Source organism: Helobdella robusta, assembly GCF_000326865.2.
Source record: "Helobdella robusta unplaced genomic scaffold HELROscaffold_22, whole genome shotgun sequence".
Taxonomy (NCBI): Eukaryota; Metazoa; Annelida; class Clitellata; order Rhynchobdellida; family Glossiphoniidae; genus Helobdella; species Helobdella robusta.
The window spans coordinates 37,283-62,237 of NW_008704170.1; the positions used below are offsets into that span (position 1 = coordinate 37,283).

Below are 24,955 nucleotides of genomic sequence, written 5' to 3' on the forward strand. Positions count from 1 at the left end.
ATCATTGCAAGAGTCATCACCATCATCATCTTCTTCCCCTTCATCACCACCGTCATCCTCATCATTGCTTTACTTACACTTTGGCTCCATTACTCAATAAAAACATCATCATAAACCACACAGAACAAACATCACAGACATCGCCTTCTCTCATTCTTTTCTCCATTTTTTCCACCACGTTAATCTCAACAGAACCAACAAATTATTAACTTATTTTGTTTCATACATCTAGCTATTTTTTTTCTTTGTTTCTTGTCATTATTATTATTATCATTATTATTATTGTTGTTGTTGTTATAAGACTGGGTGTAAGAGTTATCTTTAAATAATCATACAAAAACATCGCCCTTCAATTTACAAGTTCATTGTAAGGTGGATTATGTGAAACTGATCTCTCTCCCTCTCTCCCCCCCCCTCTCTCTCTCTCTCTCTCTATATATATATATATGTGTGTGTGTGTGTGTGTGTGTACTAAAAGCAAAAAATGAATCTGGTTATAAGAAAAATATAAAACTGCAATGATGCAGAATTAAAACACCAATCCTCAGTGCAGCTGGAATTTTAATTGTACCTATGTATGTGTGTGTGTGTGTGCGCGCGCGCGCATATATGCGTATGTATGTATATATGTATGTGTGTACATATGTAAGCTCTCTGAATCAGGTTCCACAAAATGATGAATGAGTTAATTTTCAAACTCACACTAAAAAATTTTTTAAACTGATGTCACCAGCAATTATACCATCATTATTTTTGAAAACTTAATGATGTCACAAGTGTCATTTGGTCAAAAAATTTTCCAAGTAATAGAGAGAAAACATAAAAAAAACGAGATAAAAAGAATAGAAAAGGTACAGTAGCAAAAAGATAGTAAGAGAGAGAGAGAGAATGAGAGAGAGAGAATGAGAAAGAGAGAGATGGGGAAAAAAATACATTAACTGGTGGTTTCCTTCTCAATGACACATTGCCTTTGAACATATCACTAGATTAAGTTGAAATTTATACAAGAATACATGTACCAGTACATGCAACAGACAGTACAGAACAAACAGGGCAGGCAACCAGAATGTATAACTGTACAATGTACAAGTACATATAGCTCGTGATGTGTGATGATGACATGCAAATCAGCGTTAGGATTGATTAGAGAAACTAATTCTAATTAGTTGAATAATTAATTAAATTGATCGTACAAGGAAAATTATCTATTAGATATTATAAGTTCATTAATGTATTTTTTTAATAAATGTATTTTATTCAATTGAATAAACTTAATAAGTTTTAAATAAAAGTAGAATATATATATATATATAAATAAATAAACAATAAATTAATAAACAGATGAAAATTAAAGAATCATCATTTAACATTCTGTGAACATGTTATAAAAACATTTGTATTTACATAGAGGCCTAGGAATACATTTATTTTTTATATGATAAAACCGTTGATAAATAAACCCATAAGCCATATTAAATGATTTATAGCCAACAATAACATTATGGATTATGTTGAGTGAAGTGTACAAGAAGTGAAGTGAAGTGAAGATACAATACAATCATACAATGCATCATAATGATCACACCAAACCAATAATGATGTGGCAACTTAATGATGATTAAAAACTAAGTAAAAAAAAAAGCAGTTACAATCCCATGAATAAAAAGAAATAATCAAGACAAAAAGATGATAACAATAATATTATAATTGAATAACAAATAAATAAATGAAAACTTATGGCATAATGAAAAAAAAGAACAATAAATTAATGAATGAATGGTGAATGAAATGAATTATGATTTTAAACATTTTAAGGAATGAAGAAAGAATATAATATACAATCAAATGTAGAACAGGGAACCACGTGTTGCTGTAGGTAACCTTTTTTATTAATTAATAAATGACTTTTGTTTCATGTGTTTGATCAACTAGAAAAAAAAACAATGAACAAGTTTTTCAAAATTCATCCACAGAAAGGAAGTAAAAAATCGAAATTAACCTTCAGGTCGCCCATTTTCGAGAATTTAGAGGTGAATAAATTTGAAAAATTCACACCTGGGAACAAAACAACGTGAAAATTTCGTGCTAAATTACTATCGTGGGCGGATTAAATCCGATTCATCGTTTTATTTATTTTAAAATTTACTTTTCAATTGATTTGAATATCAAATACAATTTTTAAAACTTTAAATTTAGATACAATATATAATTAGTCATTAGTTTTTTTTTGGTAGCTGAAAAATGAGTTTAAATTTTTATTTTAAATGATTTAGCCAGCTCCGTTTAAAAGTAAAAAAGTTAGTTTTTAAAAGTAATCTTATGTTTGTATGCATCGTTCATATGATCGGACAATCGGACACGCCTTTAGCTAAACCTCTAAAAAAACCAAACCTAACCAACCATATCTCGGTCAAGTTAGTGTGGGGACGTTCAATAAAATCTGTGAAAAGTCACTTACAGTAGCACCATTAGAATGAAACTCATCAATTTAGACTCTGAACTACTGTAAGTTCAGTTCTTCAAGCTTCAAGAAGTTACTATTTTTTTAGTAATTTATTAGTAATTACTTACTTGGGCAACTTGGCCCTCAAGTGTAAATTCAAAAATCAAATTGTATAAACCTATAAAATGAAAATTCTAAATTTGTTAGATGTTGGTTTAATTTAATTAATTGATTTTTAATTTTAATAACTTATGCATCGTCTTGTTGTTTCCAATTATTTTAGAGTTGACAGTGTCGTCTTGATTAACTCCCTAGAAGATCAAAAATTTCTAATTCTGTTGAACAAGCTGTCAGCATTTCAATTCAGCAAAGTAGTTTTAATTTTAATATACGTTATGATTTTGTTAAATTCGATGTTAGGATAATTGATTTTTGTATGTAACTTGAGAAAAATAAATGTTAAGAACAAAAAATGAATGCTCTCCACAATCAGAAAAATGTCCTATTCAGTAATGAAGACAAAGAAAAACTAAAAACTGCATTTGGATTGGTTAATGATTGTGAAATTGATGTGATAATTGACACATGCATATCAATCTTCAAACAAGCTGTCTATCACGTTATTTCCACATCAGCATTTAAAAAGGAGCTCTATGAATTAGGATTTAATGAAGAAAAGGTTATCACATTTTTCTTTTACTTCTCATGTCTACCTTATTAATACGTATTCTTGAATGTAGATTTTCTATAAAGTTTCACATTCAATTTCATAAAATATAAATTTTAAGTTTAGTTTCTTCACTAATCACATTAAGATCATTGCTATGTCCTCTGTATGGAAGGCCAAATGTAAAGATTTAATAGCAAATGCTAAAAGTCAATCAATTATTCCAAAGAACTTATCCACTATAGACTGGTCATTAAATTTAAATATGGCCACATCTAAATTGTCATCTGGTAAGTATGTTCAGCCAAGTGCTGTTATGACATTTGGGTTGGAGTGCACTGATGAAAATAACAGTGAAGTGGGTACCTTAACTTTTCGATACTTTTGCATGCATTTCTGTATGCTATACATTTCATAAAAGCAATATAATATATCATAATGCGCCTATTGTTAACAATACTGTGATTATTATATTATTACTTACCAACCATTATTTCCATTGTGTTATTCATTTTACACTTTCTTAAAGCAGGCCAAGGAAAATATCACTTTAGAGTTCAATCATTCAGAATTGTATGACTTCTACAATCAGGTTATTTGGCTTTGCACAGAAAAACCTAATTAATCTGATTATAAAGTTATTCAAATTAATACAGTATAAATTTTTTGAAAATAAATGCCAATTGTCAAATTTCAGTGCATTGAATTAAGTAGCAAATATCTTTTTAAGTTGTTGAATTTTTTTTCAATTTATTATTATTCAGTTGGAAACAATACAGAAGCAGCTGGATGCATTCTTTACATGATGACACTCATGATATAGGATACCAATATGAACATGATATTCCTTATGGACCTTTAATTTTAATTCTACAGAAAATGAATATGATACTTTCTTCGTTTTTTACATGGCTACATCAGCTGCATTGTTACATTTCATTCGTTCGTTTGTTTGTAAATTAACTTAATAATACAGATCAATAAATCTGTTTGAAAACTTGTTAAAAATTAATATTTAATGTCTCACGATGTCAGTATGTGAAAGCAGGCAAAAAAATAAATTCTCTAGTGTGAAAAATTAAAAAAGTTTCGGCAGGCCGCACACTGTCGGCGCCAATGTGGGTACGTGAAGACATATATCATCTCGTGTTGTACTTACGGGATAGATATGTTCAGTGTGAGACCATGTGTAGTGCCCTGTACTGTTTGCGTAGTGTAGGGATGTACCTAAGCCTCGCTTCCTCATATCCTCATATGCCCTCGTGTTTAATATCTGAGACGGCCGGCCCGACGCATCATCGCAGTTGAACCGGTCGCAGTGTGTATTGTGTTGTGTCTACCTTACGTGGGACACCCTTCCTGCAGATCGCCGAAGGCAGCGCAATTCGATGCCGGACGTGTCGACCGGGACACACGTACCCGACAGCTTATCAATGACATTCGCTTATATACGTTAGTCTCTTTGAGTTCTTAGTTAGGGGTGACTTGTTTCTTTGTAATGACGTTTTAAAAGTTTTTTAGGACAATTACTTTTCGTCACTTTTTCGTATATTATTTTACAAAAAATTACTGTTATAGTCAGTTTTTAAGGAGGTCAGCGTACTTTTGTACAATGATACTCTAGCGAACAAAATTTAGAAATACATTTTAGATTTTTAGAATCTCGTGAAATCCCTAAATCCGGAAAACCGGACAAAATAATATTTGTGTTAATAATCCAAAAGTGAATATGTTAAACACAATATTAATGTATCTTTGCGACAAAATCTTTGTGGAAGATTTTGCTGTTTTCAAAATTTTCGACATCATTGTCAATTTTTTATTGTCTGAATACACTTTTAAATTTGTGTTTTTGTATTTACGTTTACTTTTAGCGATCATAAAAGTGGATTGTTGTTATTTCTGCTCTGCCGATTTCTTGAATTCCGTACATTTTTATAATAAATTTGATTTTAAAGTAATTTTTTATTTGATGGCTGTTCAAGAGGGTTAAATTATTTTTTAAAATTTTGATATTTGTATTGTAAAAAATAAAATTATTTCAAATTATAATTAATTTCCATATTATATATTAAAAAATTACTATATATGTATATAAACTATAAAAACTATATTAATTAGCTCAGTGTTAAAATTAAAAATAACCTTTCCGTCTGGGTCCAGCGTTTTTTTTTATTATTTAATGAATAAATAATAAATAAAGTTAATAAAAATAAAATAAAAAATTAATTTAATTAATTGTTAAATTAGAAATAAATTAAATTTATTATTGTATTCAGTCAGGTTTTTCCATCCATTCATTACTGATTACTCAATTACTGATTATTTCATAAAATAATAAAAAATAAAAACCGAATTTGACTAACACTAACTAATCATATCAACTCTATCACTCATCAGATGAAATCATAAAGCGCAAGTTGTTAATAGAGGGCAATGGAGGCAATGACGAGAAAAGGATTGCCAACCTGCTAAGGACCTTCATTAAGTGGTGCGACTTAAGTGAAAGTCCTGAAGATAGGTTTGTCAGGGACCTCATACACACACACACACACACTCACGCACATATACACACACTCTACACATGGACACATATAGGCACACACTTCTATATACCAACTCATTTATTAACTATAATTTATTCATGGATGTGTTGATTGGCTTGCTAGCTGGTCAGCTAAACTCAATTCACAGACTGGCTGACTGAATGACCAGATTAACCTAACTGACCTATTTGACCAATGGCTGACAAGTTGAAACAGACAAAAAAATTATTTGAAAAAAGATTCTTTGAAAGAAATTAAAAATATATATATTTATAACAAAGATTATGAAATATTTACTGAAGTTTAGAATGTTTTTTTTCTAAATTTAAAATTTTTTTGATAATTACATAATTTCTGTAAATTTATCTTAAAACAGTAATGTGACCTACCAGAAGATGTTGTCGACCTTATCACAATGTGAGTACGCCATGTTCAAGTCAGAGCAGGTGTACAACATGTGCTTGAAGGAACAGGAGAATTATAAGAAACTTAATGATGTCATCGGTGAGTGAGTGAGTGAGTGAGTGAGGGAGTGAGTGAGTGGGTAAGTGAGTGGGTAAGTGAGTGGGTAAGTGAGTGAGTAGGTATGTGGGTGAGTAGGTAAGTGGGTGAGTGAGTTAGGGAGTGAATAAGTAATGATGCTAATTGTGATAATGATATTAATTAACGGTGGTGATGATTATGGTGAATGACAGCAGTGAGGTGATGCTGGTGATGATGATAAAAATGAGAGTACTGATAAAAATTTGAAAAATATGATTTAATAAATGATAAGATGGCAATAAAATAATAAGATGATGATAAAATGATTTGGATGATAATGATGATAAAAATGATGATGTTGTTGATTAAAATTTCAGCGGACGAAATCGAAAAGGCCGGAGCTCACATAGAGAAGAGCAAAATTGAATTACAACAGGCCCTCAATGTCAGGAGATATAAGGAGGGTCGGTACTGATGATGATGACGACGACGATGATGGTTATGATAATGATGACGATGGTGACGATTATGGTAATGATAACGGTGATGAGGTTATAATAATGATGATGGTTATGATGATGATGGCGGTGATGATGGTTATGGTAATGATGACGATGATGATAGTGATACTGTTAATGATAACAATAACATTATGGATTTTAATTTTAACAATAGATTACTTATGTCTTTAATTCATTTCATTTCAATGATTTAGTGATGATTTTTTTGAACTAAAGTAAAGTTTTATTTTACATTTAAACATTATTAATAACAAATAATTAATAATTAATAATAATTGATAATTAATTAGTTAATTAATAATTAATTTTTGTAATTAATCAAACAATGAGATGCATTAAGTTTTAAAAATTAATTCACCTGCTAAGAATATGATGCAATGGCAAAGGTCATACAGCAGCACACTGATAGGGGACAGCTGCAAAAGTATTATTATCAATTTTGTTTCCTTTTGTTTGTATTGATTGATTATTGTCTTGCATAATTGTCTTTTGTTTGTATGTTTGTTTTTTGTTTGCTTGTTTGTGTGCTTAACTGTTTGTTTGTTTGCTTGCATAATTGTTTGTTTGTTTGCTTGCATAATTGTTTGTTTTTTTTGTTTGCTTGCATAATACTTTGCTTGTTTGTTTGCTCTTTTGGTTTTGTTTGTTTTTTAACTTTTAATTAGTATTTGTTTGTTCAATTTGATCTTTGTTTGTTTGTTTGCTTAGTTGCATTGACTGTTTGTCTATTTAATTGATTGTCTGTTTAATTGTTTGTTTGTCTAATTATTTGGTTGTCTGTTTAATTGTTTGTTTGTCTATTTATTTGGTTGTCTGTTTAATTGTTTGTTTGTTTTGATGATTTTTGTTTGTTGTATATCCGTTTTTCTCCAATGACTGGTTAATTTGGTTGGTTTGTTTGTTAATTAAAATTCTCAGCTACAAATTGACACTCTATTTTTCTTTCTCTCTGCCATATTATTTGAACATTCTTTAAGCATGTATTCAAATGAAGTTTGATAATTTATTCATTTTTAATTCAAATTCAATTATATAATAACCAAATTTAATTAACAGAGAATTGAAAAGCATCGAAGAGGAACTGGTGGCTCTCGAGGAGACGAGGAAATTGCAGAGGGATAAGGTATTTATTGTAGGCTTTCATCATTTTTAGTAGTTGGGTGGCTGGGTGATTATGCCGCCTAATGTTAAAAATAGTGTTTTCATTGGAATAAAAAGTTGAAAAATGTGGTAATATCAATATATGGGGCTGTCCATAATGGATGTCACGCTTTTTTAACGTTTTTTTGACCCCCCCTCCCTTTATGGACGGCCCTTATGTCTGTTGAAATGAAGTTTACAATGTTAAGAACTTCTTTTGTTATCTGCATGTATGCAAAATTTGGACAATAACTTGGAGAAGGTAGGTCAGATTGGAAGCATTTGAAATGAAGTGCTACAGAATGGTTTTATGAATCAAATATGAGAAAGAAGATGAGAATCAAAGTCATTGGATACTAACTTCAGAAGCAATAATATGTATGAAAAAAGGTAAAAAAGTTCTACCTTTGTGGAGATATTCACAGAATTCCAGATAGCAAGAGTACTGGTTAGGAAAAAAAACCAGGCAAGAGAAGTTGGAAGACCTGCCAAAAAAATGATGGATAACATCACAAAATGGACTTGGGTGGAATTAGGAACGGATTTGCATTTTCTGGAGGCCCTAGTACAACGAAGGAGCTAAAATCCGAAATTAAATTTAAAATTCAAAAAGCAACTTTTTTTCTTGTTAACTCTTTAAAAATACTTACCGCAAACAAAAGTGATTCCTTCAACAACCAACGTTGTCACAGACAAAAACACTCTTATTAAAAACTAAACTGCCGGATGGAACACTGCTATTATGCTTGTCTATGTGTTGTCGGTCTAAATGTGAGAACCTTTTATTGGTCAAAAACGCAAGTTGAATAGTCTATTCACTGTGAAGTTTTTTTTGTAAACCTTGGGTCTATACCCCCCACCTGTCCTCTTTTAATCTAGTTTTGGATGAGAACACTGCTGAACTTCATAAAGACAGCCAAAGTTGTGATTAAGAGATATGATATTGACGAGGATTATTGATTAATTAATGACTGGGATGATGATGATTTTATAATGCTTCTAGTAATAGTAATGTTTGTAATCTTTGAAATGTTGTTTGTTACAATTTTATAAATTACAGTTGGACAACAGAAGGAAACAGTTTTACGTTCTCATTGCCAGCTGCCACGAACTTCAGAGACTTCTCAAAGGTTCAGATCTTGGTTTAATTATTTTTATACATTATTTTTTTGGCACTAAATTATAATTGTTTTGGTTAGTTGATTTATATTTTGATTTCACATTTAATTATTACAAGATGTGTTGTTCTTTTTCTCAGCATTTCTTGTAATTTTTCATAAATTTTAATTATTTTCATAATAATTGTTAAAATTATTATTGTTTATTGCTATTATTATTTTTTTTATTCACCAGCTGACGAAGATGCAGATGACGTAAACGGAAATGACAGCATTAATCAGGAAATGGATCAGTCTTGATGATAGTTTTCTGTTATTTGTATGTGGCTGTATATATGCTTGTGTGTGTTTGCGTGTGTGATTATGTATGTGATAGAGAGAGAGAGAGAGAAAAAGAGAGAGAGAGAGTGAGAAAAGGGGAGAGAAAAGAGAGAGATGTCCGTTTGGTTGAAAATGCTTATCTTTAATTTTTTAATGCATTATATATGTTTAGTACTGTGAAAATATTTCAAATTATTTAGCTGATGAATGGTTGACAATATATCGATTAGTATTTTCTTGTATAATGGAAATAAACTGACGCTATTTCGAGTTTTTATTTAATTTCATAAAACAAAATCATTCCAATAAAGTTCTAAATAACTCAACTGAAGCCGGTTTTTAAAATTGCATGAAGCAAGCAGGCTGGCAAACTGATTGTATGTCATTCCATGTAAATATAACAGGCTTGTGTAGACACACACACACACACATATATATATGTATGGTAGTCACCAATCGTGTTAATTTGGCACCGTGGTTTGATGATGAGTGCAGGTTTTGTAAACGTGCTTGTAGAAGGAAAGAACGAATTTTTAAAAATAGTTTGCAACAAGTTCATCGTGAGGAATGGAGATGTGCTTTGAAAAATAAATCAAAACTTTTTTCAGAGAAACGTCACAAATATTGGATTAGGATTGTTGAGGAAAACAAGACAAAACCTAAAAATCTCTGGAAAGTTTTGAATAAAATTCTCTGCAGAGATCATAATGACAATCATTCTTCTAGTATGCATGAACTTACGCCAGATCGATTTATGTCCTTCTTCAACGACAAACTGAGTAAGGTGATAGACAGCATCGAAATCAAAGTTCGGTCTAACTCGTCTGATTGCAGATCAAATGTCAAAAATTTGTTCGCAACATTTTCAGATGTTTCTGAGAAAGATATAATTAACATAGTAAAAAATTCACCAACTCACTTCTCAACAAAAGTTTATTAATCTATTTTCGCCATTTTTGACATGCCTTGTCAATATGTGTTTAAATCAAAGTAAATTTCCCTCTGCTTGCAAACATGCTATAATAACTCCACTAATAAAAAACCACTATCTTGATGAGAATAATGTTGAAAACTATAGACCGATATCCAATCTGTCTTTCATATCTAAAATAATTGAACGTGTGGTTGTTAAACAGATACTCACTCACCTAGAGAATAATCATTTAATGTCGATTTATCAATCAGGTTTCAGGCAATACCATTCAACTGAAACGGCTCTATTAAAGGTTCTGTCTGATGTCTATGGGGCTATCGATCAACAGAAGACGTCTATGATGGTGTTCCTCGATATGTCATCCGCATTCGATTGTGTAAATCACAAAATACTTTTAGAGAGATTGTGTGTTACTTTTGGATTTTCTGGTGCTATGTTAAGGTGGTTTGAATCGTATTTGGTTGGTAGAACTCAGCAAGTATCATTTGGTGGTAAAGTGTCCGAGGTCAATATAGTTTTGTCTGTTGTGCCCAAAGGCTCGGTTCTGGGTCCTGTCATGTTTCTTCTGTATACATCTGAGGTATTCAAAGTGGTCGAATCATTTGGTTTCTCATATCATGCATTTGCGGATGACATACAAATCATTGTTACCAGTAAGCCTGGTACTTTCCAGGCCGAATTGGACAGATTGGTTGAATGTTTATCAAAGGTTGATTTGTGGATGCAAAACAATGCTCTTAAACTGAATCAGAGTAAAACGAAATTTTTGCCGGTAGGTACGTGGCAACAGCTTATGAAGTTAGAAACTGATTTAATCATCAAAAACAGTGTCATCCCGTTTTGCCAAAAAGCTACTAGTCTGGGATTTATTCTAGATTCCAATCTGTCAATGAAAGATCACATTAGAATGGTTTCCGTTGAATGCATGTACCAAATAAGAAAGCTCAATCAAATACGTAGATCTCTTGACACTACTACGTTGCAGACTCTGGTTCATGCCTTCGTGCACTCACGAATTGATTATTGTAACAACCTGTTTTACGAATTACCTGATAAACATTTAGCTGTATTACAGTCATTGCAGAATCGTGCTGCAAAGGTTGTTGTCGGCGGTTTAAAATATGATCACGTATCACCAATACTGAAACAACTGCACTGGCTAACCGTATAAAAAGAATAATCTTCAAAATATCAACTCTAGTCTACAAGTCAATAAATCGTCTTGCACCACCTTATTTGTCGGAAATGTTTGCAAAGAAGTTGGCACCTCCTTCTGGAACGCATCTGAGGTCTCATGATCTGAACCTGATGCTAGTCCCAGTTTCGTGTCTTCATATGGGGTCTCGTAACATCGCCGTCTTGGGACCGTCTGTTTGGAACAATTTGCCTGCCTTTCTAAGAGATCCGGAGTTGAACCTGCCTGATTTTAAAAGAAAACTGAAAACTTACTTATTTTCGTTGTAATTCATCTAACTGACTTGTTTTAGTTATAACTGAGTGATTTATATAGTTTATTGAGCGATGTTAGATTAGGGAAATAATGAAGACTGTGTTTTTTTTTTCTTAAAATTTTTTTTTGTTGAAATGCACTGATAACTCTTTATTTATGTTGATTATGCCATGATATTTTTTTGATAGCGCTTTTGAGATCCTTTGAATTAGCGCTTTATTAAATTTTTCATTAATAATAATAATAATAATATATATATATATAAAATCTTAAAATTATAGATCTTAAAACTCGTTAACCTTCTACGCTGTTCTGTACACCCCTTTTTTTTAGGCCGCGATACATTGATGATCAACGAATGACTGGCTAAATTGTTAATTATCCCTTGATACTTCTTGTTGAAATCACGTAAAATTTTATTTGCGACAAAGTTTGTTTCATAGTATTTGGTTTCTTGCGAAAATTTAGTAAAAAAAATTCATGTGAGAGTCCTTAAATAAGAGTTGATTTCAAATGTTCAACACGTAAAACAGTCGTTGTTTGGTTTTTATTTGGCCACATCTGAAGTTATAGATCTTGTTTTCGATAATAATAATGTTCTTAACACGTACAGTAAAAATATTTTAATTTTAATATTCAAATAATATTTTTAATAGTCATTTTCACTGCTTATTCATTAAAATAGAAATTGAAATTAACACGGAGCCCGACAGATACACCCTAACTAAACACACCTAACCTGGCAACATTAAAATATATTGACGCTACTTCCGGCCTCTTGTGTTTTTTTTGTTTACTTCGTAACAAATTGTTTGTAAATATTTAAAAACATCATATCGACCATTAAGACATACTTTAAAAACCAGTCATGAATAGATCGGAGGGATTAGTTCAGCGAAAAAACGCCGCTCAAGCGAGCAGCAACGTTTACAAGAGCGACGAGGTGGCCAACGAAAGCGACGACGACAAATCAGGAACGGCAGCGGCCGAGAAAGACGAAGTTGAAGATTTGGATTCGAAGGAGGCCAGACTGACCCTCATGGAGGAAGTTCTACTCCTGGGACTGAAGGACAAAGAGGTTTTTATTTTTTTTATAATCTTTTTAAACAATTTTTCTGTTCACTGCCTGCACCTGTCATCATCCTTTGTTTACTTTTTTTTTATTTCCTGGCTGATTTAATTTACTTAAAAATTTTTGTTGGTTAAACTTTGAAGAATAAAGGTTTTTTCGACATTGACTTTTGTATTTTATTATCAATTGATATTTAAATTTAATTTGATTTAAATTTAATTGTATAGGTGAAGAAGAATTTATTTATCAAATAAATGAATTGTTAATTAATAATAATTAATTAATGAGTTGGGAGAACTGCTGAATTTATTTCCAAACAGCAGTGCATTGAATGTTAATTTATTTATTTTTATTGTAACTTGGGCAGCTTTAATTTTTGTTTTATTAGTGAAATTCAAAAAAGGAAGAATCATTTTGTCAGCTTATTAAAATGTTGTTAAAACAAAATCTCAAGATATTTTCACTAATACAACTTCAGCTTAAAACTCTCTATGTTATAATGTTTAAATTAATTCTTAAACTCAGTAATTTAGTAAACTACTGGCGACTACTATGGCGATAGCAATGATGAAGGAGTTAAATTCTGTTAAATGTTGTCCATATTATATACGAGTTGTTTTTAAAACCAGTAGATCTGTTTTTGTTTAACAAAAAAAACAGCAATGTAAATATTTATTAATATAAATTACTAAATAATTAACAAAATTCACAAACTCCCATTACTTATTCTCTCTATTCTTCCATCTATCTTTCTATCTATCTCTTCATTTCAATACATCTTTCACTTAATTTTTTTTAATTTCTTTCACTAAACAGTTGACAAAAACCACACACTTCCATCACTCTCTCTACTTTTGTCCATCTATGTCTTTCTTTTTTTCTCTATCTTTCCATCTATCCCTTAATTTTAGTCTCGTGTTTTCTCTTATTAAACAATTGACAAAGCAACACTAATCACTTTTTTATTCCTAACCATCTGTCTTTCTTGTTCTCTCTGTTATCTTTTCATCTTTCTCTCTCTCTCTCTTTCTTTCTCTCTCTCTCTCTTTCTTTCTCTCTCTCTCTCTTTCTCTCTCTCTCCCTCTCTCTTCCTCTCTCTCTTCATTTCATTCTTTCTCACTACCTCTATCTCTCATTCATTGTCTCACACATCACCAGGGTTACACATCCTTCTGGAATGATTGCCTATCGTCCGGGCTTCGGGGTTGCATCATAGCTGAACTTGCCCTGAAGGGCAGGATTGAACTGGAGAAGACAGGAATGAGGAGGAGGAGTTTATTGAACAGGTTAATATGAATATGTCAAGAGGTCATTGAAATTGATCCATGGTCATGATGACTATTGTGAGGATTGCTATGAGGTTTATGATGATATAAATATATGATGATTGTTTTGAGGGTTGGTGATATGAGGATTATCTGAGGAATGTCTATACCCCTTAGGTACATCTAAGAGAGAATAATAATGGTAGTAAAAATTATAATACTCATCATTTTATCATTTCGAATGGTTATCATTTTATGATTACAATTTTGACATTGGCAGTTCTGGTGGTGGGGACTGTTTTTTGTATTGGTGAAAATATTATTTGGTGGATATGTAATAAAAAATAGCAGGTATGTATATAATTTAGTTTTTAGCGGTGATAGCAGGAGGATGAATGCCGTAAAGACTGATTTTTAAGCAAACAAGTTAATAAATAAATGAATTAATTGATGGACGGATCGGAAGAAAATAAATAAAATAGATGAATGGATGAGTGTATATGCAGACGAATGGATAGGTAAATTAATGGTCAGTGAAATTGATGGATGGCTTCTGTTGAATTTTTTTTGTATGAAGAAACTTTTATATTCAAATATATCTAAATATATATGTATATAATTATTTCTTTTCTCTTTAAATCTTTCTCTCTCCATCTCTCTCTTTCTCTCCCTCTCTCTCTCTCTCTTTCTCTCTCTCTCTCCCTCCTATATTAAAAATCTTTAGCTGCTCATATGGGATTGATTTGTTTTTTCAAAGCATTCATCAAAATTAAATAGAGTAAACATGCACAGTTAGCTAGAGCAGCTAGTAACACTATCATCCAATTATATTAACTCAATGTCTGATGAGGACGATGGTAATGATAACAATGATGATGGTAGTGATAATAATGTTGACGACGGCGACGGCGATGATGATGATGATGGAGTTTTAAAGTGTACTGGGTTGAAAGATAGATTTGCAATTGAAAGACCACTGTTGATTTTTTGATGTTATGTCAAGTCAAACGTTTTAATATTTCAGTATGCACTCAGTTTGTGTATTGATTTCTGTGTATATAGATTATTTATTCTGTTTTGTACCGCTAATTATACGCACGCACACACGTACACACACACACACACACACACACACACACACACACACATACATACGTACATAATACGTACATACATACACATTAGCACACGCACAATGTAGTAAGGTAGTTATTATCTTTGGGCTAATGCATGACTGATGTAATTGTATTAGTACTGTTAGTATATAGTAATGATGTATACAATAAAATGTTAGTATATATTAAGGATACTACTTGGTGTATACTCTAAGACAACATATGTACTTATGTCCATATGTACTTTACTTTGTGAATTGGTGTTTGACACAATCAGCTACCGAAGAAAGGATGTTATTTTAACAGCAGCTTCTGGCGAAATATTAGTTTGCTTTAAGCTTCAGCTTTATTAATCTCGAGGTTTATTTCATTATTGATAAAATTAATTATGATTTATAATTATTTTTTAAACCCAAAAAGGAAAATAAAATGCAAATCAGATGTACTGACAGGAGACGTGTTGCTAGACGAGGCACTGAAACATATCAAAGAGACCAATCCTCCTGAGACAACACAATCATGGATCGAGTACCTCAGTGGTCAGTTCTTTATCTATCTGTCTAGATAAAGATTCATGTCTGAATAGAGATTCATGTGTGTCTATGTCTATATGTATGTGCAATGCAGATGTTATGTTTTTAACTCTACCTTAGAAACTATTTTCTACTGTTCTGAAGATTTTTATACGGTCTTAAAATATTTTTCTTCACATCATACTGAGGTAATATTTTCAATAAAAATTTCATTCCTACTAATACAACAAGATGATCAAAACGTGCCACTGAACACAACAGGTGAGACATGGAACCCGATGAAACTGCGCTACCAACTGCGCAACGTTCGCGAGCGCCTTGCAAAAAATTTAGTAGAGAAGGGAGTGTGCACGACGGAGAAGCAGAACTTTGTGCTGTTCGACATGACGACCCATCCGCTGAACGACAAATCCATCAAGTCGAAACTTGTCAAGAAAGTTCAGGACTCTGTCCTCTCTCGTTGGACGAATGATGTCCATCGCATGGACCGACGAATGCTCATGCTCATCTATCTCTCGCACGTTTCAGACGTCCTCGAGAACGCATTCGCTCCACTCTCCGATGACGACTACGAAATCGCCATGAAACGTGTCAGGTACATGCTCGACCTTGACCCCGAGCAGGAAGCGCAGAGGGAGGGCACCAATGAACTCTTGTGGGCCATCATTGCCGCCCTTTCCAAATAAGGACATTGCTTCTTTTTTTCATCCATTCTTTCGTTCGTTGGTTTATTTATTTTTAACTCTGCAAAATTATATCTATTACATGTGTATATATATATGAAAACATTTCAGTATAATTATTTGCATTGACGAAAACATTGATATAATTATTATTATTATTATTATTATTCTTTTTGATATGCTGGAGTATTTGTACCATATAATTAATATCAATCAGTTGCTCCTGAAAATGTAAAAAATACGAAAAATATCTTTCTTGTCGGTGCGGGTTGGGTTTTTCTGTCCGTGTGTGTGTTTTGTGATATAACGTTTATGGATAACATTCATGGTAGGTAGGTATTTATTTTTACACTTTTGTAAAAAGGCATTCAGTTATTTATATATACATACATGTCTGTATGAGTGTTTTTGTTTGCTTGCTTTTATGCGTATGTCGGTCTGCCTGTATGCTTCTCTCGATCTGGTTGTGGATTCGATTACACTGTGAGATGTTTTCACCTGGAAATTTGAATGAAAGACTGAATGAAGGAGTGACTGAGTAAATGAATGAGTGCGTGGATGAGTGAGTAAAAGAGGAGTGGTTATGTTGGTTATTTTCATCATTTCTGTAACATTCCCCAAACAACTATTTGTTTCATTATAGTTTACAATAAATGTTGAACATGGTGGTGCTGTGCTAGATTATGATAGTGCTGGTGATATGAAGCTCTGCGGTCAGTTTTGAGCCGGTCAACCTACTTTTCTAATTTATAGTGATTTTGTAAGAAAAGATTTTACTCATTTATTGGTAAATCTCTTCAGTCCATCCGATCAGTTTTGTTTATTCAATGTTAGGTATGTTCATTTCTCGCGAACATTAACTTATTATTTTGTTGATTCGTTTTTATTTCACCATTCATTTAATTTTTTCACTCATCCACTTATTCTTTTATTTGTTCGATCATTCATTCATTTATTTACTTATTCATTCATTCATTCGATCACTTCATCAATTGTACCACTTAAGCTAGGTAGAGGTGGCCAATTGTTGAACTTTCATTGCTCTGTGTGCATTAGACATTTCATGTATATATATATATATATATATATATATATATATATATATATATATTATTACATATATCTTAAGTATATATATATACTTCTTTGAGGTATGCGTTTTATTTGTGTACATACCTGTACACTCACATACGAGCTGTGATTGCTATATATGTATGCATGAGTGTGTATGTGTGTGTGTTTTTCTGTGTATGCATGTACGAATCGATCAAAATGTATTTCATTGTATGCCATCATCGTTCATAAGTGAATGTCTTAAGTGTTTATACCTCTTATTTTTTATCTCTGTTTCTCTCTCTCTCTCTCTCTCTCTCTACTATATATATATATATATATATATATATATGTGTGTGTGTGTGTGTGTGTGTGTGTGTGTGTGTGTGTACTTTATAAATAACTAAATATATATATATATATATAATAACTAATTTAATGTATATATATATATATATATATATATAATAAATATATAAATAAATGTAACATATATTTATAATTAATAACTATTTGAAAATTATTTTTTTTAGTTTTAGTATTTTTATTAATCTGGGTTTTTTATTTTTTTTTGGGTCTTTTTTCCCTAAATAAATAAAGTTATCACATTTCAATGATTTAAACTTATTATAATTAAAAATTACCTGTATGCTATATTATGTTATTAGGTATAGTATATATTATATGTATGTGTATATATATATAGATATGTGTGCGTGTGTGTGTGTGTGCGTGTGTGTGCTGTTGAACTATCCAATTAAATCACACTGTGTACACTGCGTTGTGCATCGTCTCGTACGATACATACGCCTTATATTAAAGTAGATTTTTATTCGTTCGTTCATTCATTCGTTCATTCATTCATTCATTGGTTGATTTAATAATTTATTATTACGTAAGAATGTCCAGTGACATTTTTGGTGTAAATTTCAACGCTTCTCGTTAATAAACGATTCCAAAGATGAAAGTTGGTCCCCACACTCTTACATTTTTGTCGTTCGCTAATAAATCAATCCTACTGTTGCCTAATTGTCACTGGTTGATTGGTTGTTAACACCATCCTCTCTCTCTCTTAACATCATTCTCATCTGGAATGTTTCTCGTGTAATGATGGAAACACATCTCATTTTCACGTGGCCACTATCTTCAGTCGATCGCTTGCACCATGCAACAACTCCTCCATAACAACTCCACTGAATTATATACTGGAGAACTAATTACCCAGCTCTCTCTATTGTCATTTGATAAGAATAACAATTATCAAACGATTATTTAGCTAATTAACGGCATATAAGTTTTATTAATTGTTAAAGAAGGTGTATAACACTTTTGAAATCACTAGCTGTTTGTATGTTAAATTCGTGTATGCATGCTACATGTATGATAATGCATCCTGAGTGCTGTATGTATGTCTTGCATTGCATATTTGAATATGCGCGGTTGGTTTGGCTAGATAAATAGTAATATTGTTTGCATGCCAATGTGTAACAACTCACGGAAACATTTAAACACACATACACACAGCACAACCAGTGTTGGCAAAATTTGTGAACACATAATAAGCAGTGATTTACACATTTATCAGCATTGATTCGTATATAGGACTGATTGAATTCAGTACCAAACCAACTACAAAATACACCACACCAACTATTTAATAGCACAACAGCTATGAGACAACTTCATCGGCTCTTGCGGTTGTTGATGGCTGAATCAATGGAGCTGAATCTTGTTGCACATTATGTAAGAAGTTTATCTTCATACTCTGTGATGCAATCATAACTTGTAACCATTTTTAGCTATTGAGTTAATTTCAATTTGATGAATATATTTTGAGGCGATTTGACGTCTATTTCTTAAACGTATGATGTTATACACCTGTATATATTACATACTAATTTCAATTGTTTGGTTGTTTAATTAATTAGGTAAGCATGGTGCACTTTGTTTATTTCAACCTTATTTAGTTTTAGTTTAACGACATCCGTGTGTGCGTGTGTGTGTACCTTTATACGAACCCCTTATTACGTCATGAACGACAACAATGATGATGATGATGATGATGGCGAAAATTATCATTTTTGCTTTCACTTTTAATCGTTGCTTACACTCACACTCACTCATGTTGAGTAACTAACTACTTGACTGCAAGTGAATCATTTCCTTTTAGATTTAATTAATTGAATAATTAATTAATTAATCGATCGATTTACTTATTTCATCTCTTCATTTGATAAGAATAACAATTATCAAACGATTATTTAGCTAATTAACGGCATATAAGTTTTATTAATTGTTAAAGAAGGTGTATAAAACGTGTCTATATACGTGTGTGTATGTGTGTGCGCGTATGTGTGAAACACAAAAAATGGACTTTATGGACCATCCACCCATACACAACCTTGTAATTAGCATACATCTTCGTATGTATATGTATATATATATATATATATATATATATATATATATATATATATATATATATGTGTGTGTGTGTATTTAAAGTTTATCTTGATTAATGCCAACAATTCGGTAGAATTCATACATTACTGTATAAAATATGGTTTCCTTCCAATATATATGTGTATAAATAAATAAATAAATATATATATATATATATATATATATATACTACTGTTGTTAACAATACTAACATGCAAATGTTTAGAACTTTATTAGATTCATTCATTCATTAACTTCCTTTCTCTAAATTTAATATCGCGAGCAAATTAATTGAATAAACATTATGTGATAAAGGACCGATAACCAAAATATTGCTACCAACACTCACAAGGACATTAATGCTATAGTAAATTTACTTATTCACTGTTACTATTTCTTCCATTGCTAATTAACAACTTTGTAAACCAATTAATTAATTAATCAAATTAGTTAATTAATTAATTGATTGTTTGTTTAAATATGATTGTAATTATTTGGGTTGCTATCAACAAATTTATGCAAATGTTTAGAACTTTATTAGATTCATTTATTCATTCATTATTAACTCTTTAAATTTAAAATCGCGAGATAATTAATTGAATAAATATTGTGTGATAAAGGATCGAATGATTGATGGATGGATGGTTAAAATAGTGAACAAATGAACGAACGAATAAATAATAGAGTGAACGAATGGAATGGCACATTACTTGATGACACAACCAATCTCAGATGTTCCTTAGCGGTACAAATTGTTTTAATTAAAATAAATACCAAATGCCGATGATGATGATGATTAAGTGGAGACAATTATATCTGTATGAATTTGTATACAAATTACTGAAATTATATATCTGTATTTGAAATTGTATACAAATTACATGCATACGTGTATTTGTATGCATTTTTGTATGTACAAACGAGTGTTGCTCGTTGCTTTGTATATATTACATTTTTTATGGGATTAGACTTTATAGGCGCAAGTTTATTGGTAAAATTTATTAATAAAACGACTGGTTATTATTAACAATCGGATGAAGGAGTTTATTCAGTGACCTTAAATTAAATAATGCAAAGATGACGATGATGATAAGGATGATGACAAGGATGATGATGATGATGTGGACAACAGAATGGCGGCGACATTGATAGTGTGATAAACTCATTAAGATCATGAAACCCGATGAACAATGGAAGCCATGACGAATGAGAAATATAACTATCTATGTAACGAGGCAACGAGCATCATCATTCAGAAACGTTCCAGACCTGTTACAAATGACCTCAATTCACTAGAGTCGTTGCATGCAACATCATATACACCAGTCACACAACTCTCTTACAAAAAAGGCAATTGTCAAAATATTTATAGAGGCTAAGTCGCACGCTAAACGTTCCCCTAGAAATTTGGTGGAGGGGGAGGGGGTACTGGCCCGCCCATCTGTCCGGGTCCACCCATCTGTCCGGGAGGGGGTGGAGGAGGAGGCAGCATGGAGGGGTTGCCATGGGACATCGGCTGTCCGCCTGGAGGAGGCATTGGTGGTGGATGTCCTGGATGAATTAGTAAAATTATTGATTATTCAATTATTTGAAAATTGGAATGTTGGTTAAATTAAATTGAAAAACTGAGATTTATGAATGATAAAATTAGTTAATTCAATTTTAAATTGAATTAATCAGTTGTAAATTTAATCAACAGCTTAATGTGTTCAACTAATAGAACTTCTTAAACTACCTGGCATACATAATGACCAATACATGATATTTACAACAGTATTTTTAATATAAATAGTTGGACAGTCAATGTATATGTTGGTAGATAATCGAAAAATATTGTCTAGGAGAACATAGACTAAGCAAATGACTAACCAAATGGGGGCATCATATTTCTTGGATGTCCCCAATCGCCCATGTTTGGAGGTGGGGGTGGTCCTCCCTGGAAGTTTGGCATTCCACCTGGTAATAAAGGTAGATGTTAATTGAAGGTTTTAAATAATATTTCGAGACAATGCATGCAGACTCACTACAATTGAATTAGCAACAACAACAATCTAACACCGATATTATAAACTATCAAATAAGACTTAATGTAGATGAAAACAAACCCATCATGGACGGAGGTGGGTGCATCTGTTGATTTTCAGGAGGTGGTGGCTGAGGGGGTGGCATCATTCCTCGTGGGGGCTGCATGAACATCGGGGGCATGAAGTTAGGTGGCATCGGGGGAGGTGGCGGCTGGTTCATGGAGAGGTGGTGCATTCCTGCCATTCCTTGCACTGTAAGTTAGTTAACACAGGTTAATATCAAGGTTCATTTTCCATCAGTAAGTTGTTATTGTACAAGACATATGCTTTGAAATACTTAAAATGTCTTAAAAATCACGTAGAAGTCACATCTAGAAGTCACACCTTGAAAACATTATTTCCATGGACAATGGAAAAAACGTTTCAACTAACAAAAATGAAAATACTATCCACTGAAATAATGAAAAGAAAAAAAACTTACTGGCTGGTGGTGGCATGGGCATGATGGGTGGCATGACACCAGGTGGTGGGGGTGGTGGAATCATGGGGATCATCATTGGCGGGGCGTCTGCAAACAGTTGATGGGGTCGGTCTGCATGTGACAGTGGATTCTGAGCAGCCAGCAATCTCTCTGTAGATGAATAGATGGATGAGAAAAATTAACGGATGAACCAAGAAATTAATTGAGGGGAAGATAACATTTAAATGAACGAAATATTGAATTTAACATGGCAATGAACTGAACAAACTGAACAATTACATCATCATCATAGCCATCATCAACAACTAACCTGCAGCTGACCCATGTCGTTCACCTTTAGAATCCTTCTTGAAAGCATACGATATGGTTATGGCTCTGTTTAATTGAATTGAATAAATAATTAATTAAACAATTAACTTATTAAATATTTAATTAAATAATCTATTTAAACTGCAATATACTTTTTTTTATTCCATTACTCAATAATGAATATCATTAACAACATACACTGATTATACAAATGTACAATACAACAGATACCCAACAATAACAAAACAAATACAATACAACAAGGTATAACACAATGTATAATAATCTAGTAAATACATACATACATACATACATACATACATACATACATACATACATACATACATACATACAACACAACCCAACAATCAACCCAACAAAACATAGTGTAGTAAATAACAGATATACAACAACAACAGCCCAACAACACAACAAAGCATAGTGTAGTAAATAACAGATATACAACAACAGTAACCCAACAAACACAACAACCTAACAACACAACAAAACCTAATGTAGTAACCAACTAACCTGTTACAGAGGTATTGTCCGTTCATTGCTTCCATTGCAGCGTCTGCAGCATCAAAGCTCGCATAATTTATGAATGCAAATCCCTTGCTATTGCCTGTGTCAGGGTCTCTCATTATCTAAATATGTAAATTATGTGAAGAATAAATTATTTAAAATTATAATAATAATTTATTTATTCATTTTTTAGTGGCATCCTTTAAAAGAGGATAGGAAAAATAATATCACAGAATAACAAAAGTAAATTTTGTTTCAAAAATAATTGGAAATAAGAATAATTTTAAAATCATTGAAAAAAATTTTAAAAGTACAAAAGTTATTTTGAATATGTATATTAAATGATATAAAAAGATATATAGTTCTAGTTCTAGTGCTAAAAATTAACCTTGGGTGTTTGCAAGATGACTCCAAATGCACTGAAAGTGTCATAGAGTAACTTTTCATCGACCTCTGGGTCAAGGTTTCCTATGAAGAGATTGGCACCGACATCCAGATTTTTCTGGTGGGCTGATGCCTATAGAAAACAATTTTTTAAATTAAAAATTTGAAACAAATAAAAAAATATTAAACCAATGTAATGGTATATACAAATTATGTTATATTATGTTAAATTATATACTGGACATAAAATAATGAGTTTATTTTAAAATGTTATTAATTTGCAACCAAAAACATATGAAAACCTTGTTGACTCTAATGGGCTTGCCAAAAAGTTTGATCATGTTCATGATTTTGATGGCATAGTCGGCATCATCCTCTCCCATGAATTCCACGAATCCGTACCCCTGATGTGATTGGGTGATTCTGTCCTTAGGCATGTGCACATTTACTAAATAGGGATTAATAAAGTAAAAGGTTTTGATTGATTTGTATATGCTGTTATACATTTATGTTATATTTAAATATACATTTATATATTCATGTTATATTTGAATATATTATTCTAATGTTTGAACAAGAAATATCATAACAAATCATTAATAATTGTTAATTTGATATTAGATTTATAATATAACTCAGTTATTATTTTTTTTAAATATATTATTTTTTTACATCATAACATAAAAATAAACAATTATAAAATAAATACAAATAAAAAAAAAATTAATTAGGGATTGAATTGAAAAGATTGATCAACTAACCAACTGGTCCTGATTGCAGAAACATCTCCCACAAAATCGAATCAGTTACTTTTTCGTCCAGACCCCCAACGTAAATCGTGGCATCTTAATAAAAAATAATTATTATTAACTAGTAATAAGTAAATTATATTATTATTAATTAATACAACTATTAAAAATTAAAATTTAATCATAAAAATTGCTTAAATTTATAAAAATGTATTTTTATTTTTTCATCATTTAAATCTAATTTTTAAAAAAAAGAATGACAAAAAATGTAAAAGTGTTGACTCACCTTGATTTCTTTCTGCAATCGGCCCAGCCGCCATTTATCAAAAATGGTTTGCTAAACTAAATCAGACACTGACTAAAGAGAGTTTGAAATAAAACAAAACTAGATTAATTGAAATGTTAACGTCAAACGCAAATATGACACTATAACTGTAATTTGTTCTTAACAACAATTTTAACTAAAGGCGACAGAGCACAAATCGGCAGACGGCGAATGCGATCGTTTATCAACATTTATATTATCGCCTAGCAAAGTTTATCCAAAGATAGCGCATTTACAATCAAATTTACAGCCATAGTATTTTAACTTTATCATTTTACGATTAGTCAAGAATACGTGTATTTCTACTACTTTTATAAGCAAACATCAAAACAGTTATAATTTTTACTAATAAAAAAATTTAATTTATTTGTA

The 24,955-nt window shown here is 31.5% G+C and overlaps 3 protein-coding genes across 3 annotated transcripts; 2 read left to right on the top strand and 1 right to left on the bottom strand.

The window, feature by feature from the left end:
* Positions 1–5,503: 5,503 nt before the first annotated feature.
* Positions 5,504–8,986, top strand: HELRODRAFT_78299 (hypothetical protein; the record flags this gene model as incomplete). The annotated part of the gene is made up of 6 exons (XM_009018521.1): positions 5,504–5,631; positions 6,033–6,160; positions 6,517–6,603; positions 7,027–7,084; positions 7,717–7,783; positions 8,861–8,986. Coding segments are annotated over 6 exons (594 nt in total), but the record flags the coding sequence as incomplete, so codon positions are not given.
* Positions 8,987–12,406: 3,420 nt separating this feature from the next.
* HELRODRAFT_185519 (hypothetical protein) lies at positions 12,407–17,400 on the top strand. Its single transcript, XM_009018522.1, is given in 5 exon segments — positions 12,407–12,701; positions 13,854–13,981; positions 15,496–15,614; positions 15,870–16,439; positions 16,452–17,400. The coding sequence occupies 4 exon segments, from the start codon at positions 12,492–12,494 to the stop codon at positions 16,292–16,294; spliced, it is 882 nt and encodes a 293-aa protein (XP_009016770.1). The 5' UTR covers positions 12,407–12,491; the 3' UTR covers positions 16,295–16,439; positions 16,452–17,400.
* Positions 17,401–20,305: 2,905 nt separating this feature from the next.
* HELRODRAFT_99199 (hypothetical protein) lies at positions 20,306–24,738 on the bottom strand. The gene is made up of 10 exons (XM_009018523.1): positions 24,545–24,738; positions 24,271–24,354; positions 23,812–23,957; positions 23,514–23,642; positions 23,132–23,247; positions 22,602–22,666; positions 22,292–22,441; positions 21,892–22,062; positions 21,656–21,742; positions 20,306–21,337 (listed from the first exon to the last, which is right to left on the bottom strand). The coding sequence occupies exons 1-10, from the start codon at positions 24,576–24,578 to the stop codon at positions 21,186–21,188; spliced, it is 1,134 nt and encodes a 377-aa protein (XP_009016771.1). The 5' UTR covers positions 24,579–24,738; the 3' UTR covers positions 20,306–21,185.
* Positions 24,739–24,955: the final 217 nt, after the last annotated feature.